At 44.7% G+C, this 6,620-nt stretch overlaps 1 protein-coding gene across 3 annotated transcripts in view; it reads right to left on the bottom strand.

The window, feature by feature from the left end:
- Positions 1 to 6,590, bottom strand: part of SNX24 (sorting nexin 24) — an 89,882-nt gene extending 83,292 nt beyond the window's left edge. For 2 of the 3 annotated variants that reach the window (XR_001873558.1, XM_017807366.1), the window contains exon 1: positions 6,478 to 6,590. Coding sequence is in view for 1 of the 3 variants with exons in the window: in XM_017807366.1 (XP_017662855.1) it covers positions 6,478 to 6,537 (60 nt within the window). In the remaining 2 variants the exon portion in view is untranslated. Of the gene's footprint in view, positions 1 to 6,472 lie in introns of all 3 variants that reach the window. The other variant, XM_017807367.1, reaches the window with a different exon arrangement.
- Between the last annotated feature and the right edge of the window lie 30 nt (positions 6,591 to 6,620).

The raw sequence follows: 6,620 nt of genomic DNA, 5'->3' as shown, positions 1-6,620 counted from the left end.
ACGCTGTGTCTCACCTAAAAAATCCACTGCGCAGGCTCGAAGGGTCAATGACCTTTCCCAAATCTTCGCTCGCGAAGACTGGCCATTATAACTTGCTATTGTGGCTTTACTCTTAGGCTTCATATGGAAGAACAAGTAAAAACTTCCCTTTTGTGACTCTATGTACATTTACTTTAACAGTAAAAAATGCTGAAATACATAAAATATAACCAATTTTAAGTCTTTGTGGTTTTATACTTCCATAAAGAAGAGTATAACCTAGTAATTAAATAGCTTCTATGGTAAAGTCTATGGACTTTCAAAAAACCCACAGTATTTTAGGATCTTACACGTCGTATCTTACTTCCACGGCATTTGCAACTCCAGGAAAATTTGGGGAGTAGTATTGGAAGTGTTAATTAAAAACACAGAAGGCACTCATGTCAGTCAAATATGCCCTCTGCTCTACAACACATTTAAATGTATGTCACCTTGACCTGCAATATACCACTGTAAAATTTTTTTGGTCAATATAAATCAAAGGTACACTAATTTATTCAGTAAGTTTCCTGGGATCTGAATCAACATTAGAAATCTAACTAGTATTTATTATTCTGTTATTGACAAAGGGAGCATATTTAAATGATAACAAGAACACGTGGGTGTCATTTTGAAGTTGAATTGTTCTCTAGGGACATCCTTAGTAAGCGTCTACATTTAAAGGTCATTCACTGCCAAATTATGAACAACTGTTGCATTTATTAGAACAGGCTCAATAGTTTAGAAGCTAGTGTCATCAATTTAAACTGGCAATGAAATTTAATTGTCCACGAGGAAAACAGACATTTTCCTTATTCTGTGTTTCATCATTTTATGTATACTCCAAACAGAACTGGAAAAAGTGCAAGTTTACTCTGGCATTTTGGGTTTTTTTGGTGGGTTTTTTTTTGGGATGGGGTATAGTCGAGGAAAAAAGACTTTCAAGATCTGATATCAGAGGAATAGAGCTTTAGTAAAGCTGAGCTCCTGGAACAAAGACTTTTGAAAGAACTGTGTCTCCCATTTACTTTCTTGACAGAACCCAATCTCAAGAGTTGTATAATAAGACTTTTCCCCTAATTTTCTTTCTAATCTTTTATTTTTGTGGTCAAGACTCCACTCTACTTCTTAATTTCACTGTAGTTTTCAGTTTGAAGCTAGGGAGAAGTGTCCCCTTTCTATGGCAAGTCATTTCCACCCTCTCCCCAGAACTGATGGGTCTCTGCTCATTCCACTTTCCCAGAACTGATGGGACTCCCTGCCCATTCCACTTTGCAAGTGCTGCCTAACATTATTAGGGAGATTATTTTATCTGAAAAAAACAGGTTTCAAGGTAAAGCTGAACACAAACCAGTAAATTGGTAACGAATTTCTTTAAAGAAAAGGACAAACATTCCTTTTGTCTCTTTTCTTTCCGGGGAGTAAGAACATACAGTGGCAGCCTGAATCCAGGGGAACTGGATTCTGCTCTGCTAAAGGTAAGAAACCAGAAAGGAAGAGATGTCAGGAAATCATGCAGAGCCACTACATAGAGGAGAGGAACAGAGAGGAACAACTTTCCTTTCAGTCTCTCATTTCATGCAGGAGGTGACCACCATCGCTGTTTCTAGAAAAGACGCTAGGATGACCATCACCACTCTTCCCAAAAAACCCTCCCTCAGTTCTGTTTCTCTGCAGTGGCCCCAGCAATCACAGTACAGAAGACATGCCTTGTAACCTCCTTGCAAGTGACTGGGCTGGTGGGCAGCCAGCATGTCAGCAATCTTCTATATGCCCCAAGTTCCATCATCCTTTTCTGCTATTAATTGCATAATCTGATAGTTCCTTGTTTCAGCTATTCCAAGTAAACATTTTAATTTTGAGCAAGACAGCACTTCTGGGAAAGAGAATAGTAAAAGACTGACTGTGTAAAGTAGTACTCCAGTGATCACAGAATCATACAATAGTTTGGGTCGGAAGGGACTTTTAAAGGTCATCTAAACCACCACCCCTGCAATAAGCAGTGACATCATCTAGATCAGGTTGCTCAGAGCCCTGTCCAACCTGACCTTGAATACTTCCAGGGATGGGGCATCTAAAAATCTCTCTGAGAAACCTGTGCAGGTTTCACTACCCTCACTGTAAAAACTGTGTCTACTCTGAATATACCCTCTTTTAGTTTAAAACCATCACTGCTTGTCCTATTGCAACAAAACCCTACTAACAAGCTTGTCCCCATCTTTCTTAAAAGCCCTCCGTATATACTGAAGGACTGCAAAAATGTCTCCCTGAGCCCTCTCTGGTCTGGGCTGGACATGCCAACTCTCTAAACCTTTCTTCACAGCAGAGGTGCTCCATCCCTTTGATCCATTTTTGTGGCCCTTCTCTGGACTCACTCCAACAGTCCCTGTCTTTCCCGTGTTGAGGAACTCAGAGACAGATGCAGCAGACCCCTTCCAGGTGGGACCTCACAAAAGCAGAGAAGAGGGACAGAATCCGCTCCCTTGCCCGGCTGATCATACTGCTTTTGATGCACTCCAGGACACACTTGGCTTTCTGGGCTGTGAGTGTACATTGCTGGCTCATGTCCAGCCTCTCATCCACCAGTACCGCCAAGTCCTTCTCTGTGGGGTTGCTCTCAGTTCCTACATCCCCCAGCCTCTACGGATACTAGGTGTTGCCTCAAACCAGGTGCACTTGGCCTTTTCGAACCTCATGAGGATCCCATGGACCCACTTCTCCAGTTTGTCCAGGTCCCTCTGGATGGCATTCTGTCCTTCGGGTATGTCAACAGTATCACCCAGCTTGGTGTTATCTGGAAATTTGCTGAGGGTGGACTCGATCCCTCTGTCTGTGTCATTAATGAAGACCTTAAATAACACTGGTCCCAGTGCAGACCACTGAGGGCACCACTTGTCACTGATATCCATCAGGAGTCTAAGCCACTGACGACTACCCTCTGGATCTGACTGTCCAACCGATTCCTTATCCATCTAACAGTCCAGCCATAGAAGCCATCTCTCCCCATTTTAGAGAGAAGGATGTTGTGCGGCACTGTGACAAAGTCTTTACAGAAGTCCAGATAAATGACATCTGTAGACCTTCCCTTGCCCACTGATGTAGCTACTCCACCATAGAAGGCCACTGGGTTAGTCAGGCAGGACTCGACCTTGACGAAGCCATGTTGGCTGTCCCAAATCACCTCCCTGTCCTCCATGTGCCTTAGCAGAGCTTCTAGGGGGATCTGTTCCATGAACTTCCTAGGCACAGAAGTTGGTAGTTCCAAGGGTTCTCTTTTCCATCCTTTTTAAAGACCGGTACAATGTTTCCCCTTTTCCAGTCACCTGGGACTTCACGTGACTGCTGTGCCTTTTCGAATCTCATGGAGAGTGGTTGGCAACTACATCAGCCAATTCCCTTGGTATTCTGGAATGCATCTTGTAATGTCCCACAGACTTAGCTATGTTCAGGTTCCTCAAGAACCCTACCTCTTACAGTGGGAAGCACTTTGCTCCCCCAGTCCCTGTCTTGCAGTCTATTTACTTGAGAAGTGAGGGAAAAGAAACTGCAAGTGAAGAGCGAAGCAAAAAAAGGTCTTAAATAGCTCAGCCTTCTCTTGTCCATTGTTACTAGTTTGCCTGTTGTGTTCATTGGAAACAGTACACTTTCTTTGACTTTTATCACCAAACTGTTTTAAAAGGTAATACTATACATAAGGCTGATGATGCAAACTAACTAAAGTTGAATTGCCTATATAATTTCATAGAAAAATACCATACTTTACTCAGATATACTGCACCCGTCCCCTTTAATGGAAGGTTACGTTTCAAAAAGATAATACTTCACAGTGGCACTTACTCCACTTGACTTTTCTAATTCATCAGATTTAGCTAGCACAGAAGTGGTGAAACATCTGCTTAATCATAAACACTTGATCACCCTGCAATCCCCAAATTTTTAAGTGGTATCTATACTCCTCCTGGCTGTTAACTCCTACAGGAATAAGAGCTAATGTGGTATGGACACAGAAAAATCCACAAGCTCCAACCACCCAAGTGAAACCACCTTGTTCCTCAAAGCAAAATAATTTCTATTGTGAATATGTATGAAAACATATCCGTCTACACAGTATCTCTGCTAATACAGAGCAATATACTAGCTTTCATTAACCTTAGTTTTGCTGGAGGGAGGGCATATATAGTGTACTCATTTGAATTTCTATATTTGGAACAATACTTATGCAAATTATTTAGCAATATAACAAATTGACAATTACATTGGCATAAGCTTTCCTCATGCATAACTCATAAGCTCTTTAAAACATAAAGGAAATACACAATGTTATTATCATAACAGCTTTCTGTATCCTATCCCATAAGCATGCCTGGCCCAGATGAACTTCAGCTACCACTTCTAGCACAGTTTCCTGGTCAGCATACAGCATGATAATTTTTGTATGGGATGTAGTATAGAGCCCTCTCATCTGACTGCAAAGACAAAAGAATCCTGCAGGAACAACGACAAAATCTGCTGATCTACAGTAAGTTTCAGATCCATGAGTTTGACTCATCACTAGAGAATGACCCGAGAGGAAAAGTGCTGAACAATCTGTGTTGTAATCAAAAATGCTGTACAACAGTGTTGTAATCAAAGATTTTCACTCTCAAGATCATTTTCTTGAAAGACTTCTAGAAAAGATACAGTTTCATTTCTGATTTCTTTGCAGATTGGACAATTTAGCATTTATGAAATTTAAAAAAATTAAACCCTTTAGATAGCAGGATTCACTGACAGAATTACAACTAAATACATAAAAAACCACATAAAAACAAATACTAAAAATAAACACTGCTATGAAAAATCCTATTTGTGTAATATGTGCATCTAAGAAATCACTCTGTCACCTCCAACTAACATACTCAACTAGGACATGGTGGGATTAATCTGTGCTACAGTAACCACACTCAGCAAAATGTTTTAAAGCCAGCTTCATTCCCCAAAATCACACAGATATATTGCAGGGAACCACTTACATTTAAGTTCACCTAAGAGACAGAAATATTAATGCAGTTACACTCCCACATTAATGTATCTAAAGTGGTTTACAAGGCTTGTAAACACTTGCCAGTAGTGAGGACCAAATAATGTACCGCATTAAAAATCAGGCAGATGCACTTGTCTTATGGAACTATGCCTACATGGATCAATCTTCTAGCAATTCACCTGGATTTGATTTTTTTCTTGGTATTTCTCAGCAGCTCCAAACAACTGAATTAATACATTTAATAAAAGAAGCTAGCCTTGAATATCCGCATTCACTCAAACGCCTTGAGGTCCACAGCCTCCCCTGTCTCTACCCAGCAACATGTGGAAGTGTTACGGTCCAGCAGTTTTGTGGGATGAGAAAACCACTGGGAACAAAAAGGACTTCTAAAAACTGTGCAGACTAATTTGCCTGCTCAAGAAGGATAAGCTACACAGCAGGTTGCCCAGGACAATGTCCAGGCAGGTTTAAAGAACCTGCAAGGATGGAGACTTCACAGTCTTCTGGGCAACCTATGCTTGACCACCTTCAAACCAGTCTTGTCTTATGTTTAGATGGTGTTCCCTGTGTTCTGTTTGCCCACTGCCACCTGTATGTCACCAGGCACCAGGTACCAACAAGAAGAGTCTTGTCCCTCACTCTCTTTGTTCAGATCATTTGTACACGTTGATGAAATGTCCCTGTCCCATCTCTTCTACGGGGCACCCCAGCTCTCTGAGCCTTCTCTCATGCAAGATATACTCCAGTCCCTTCATCATGTTTGGCCCTGCACTGGGCTCACTACAGCTTCTTTTGAGGGAGCCCAGACCTGGACCCAACACGTGCCTCTCTCAGCAGGGAGCAGCTGCCTCTCCCCTCTCACACCGCACCAGCCACCACCCTGCAGCACAGAGCTCGCCTGGGACAGCGGGTGCCTGGCAGGCTGAGAGCAACTCCCAGTGCAAGAGTAGGGCTGGGCAGGGCAGGGATGGCATGGCATGGGCAAGGTTGGGCTGAGCAGGGATAGGATGGGAGGCGATGTGGCCAGTAGGGCTAGGCTGGTCAGGACAGGGATGGACTGGGCAGGAATCGGCAGGGATGGGCAGGGATGGGATGGGATGGGCTAGGCCGAGCAGGAATGGGCAAGGATGGAATGGGCAGGGCAGGGCAGGGCTGAGCAGAGATGGGCTGAGCTTGGGCAGGTCAAGGCAGGGCTGGACACAGCTGGGCAGTGCTGGGCTGGGCAGAGATGGGTTAGGCAGGTCAAGGCAGGGTTAGGCACGGGTGGGATAGGATGGGCTCGGCTGAAAAGGGGTGGGCAGGTCGAGGCGGGGGTGGGCAGTGCTGGGCTGAGCGGGGTGGCCCCTCGACGCCCGGCCCCTCGGGGCAGCCCTCGCTAGCCGCCGCCACCTGGCCGTCCCGAGGCCCGGGGGGTGCCCCGCCCCGGCGCACCTCACCGTGTATCCGCGCTCCAGCTCGCTCTCCTCGTATCGGAAGGACGGGATGAACACCTCCATGCCAGTGCCCTCAGCGCGCCGCCGCCATCGGCGCGCGCTCACGTGACGCCCAGCACGTGACGGGGGCGGGGCCATGGCCGGCC

This window comes from Lepidothrix coronata, unplaced genomic scaffold (genome assembly GCF_001604755.1).
Source record: "Lepidothrix coronata isolate B3197 unplaced genomic scaffold, Lepidothrix_coronata-1.0 Scaffold18, whole genome shotgun sequence".
Classification (NCBI taxonomy): Eukaryota; Metazoa; Chordata; class Aves; order Passeriformes; family Pipridae; genus Lepidothrix; species Lepidothrix coronata.
The sequence above is the reverse complement of the archived record's forward strand: the minus strand, read 5'-3'. Positions and strand labels throughout refer to the sequence as shown.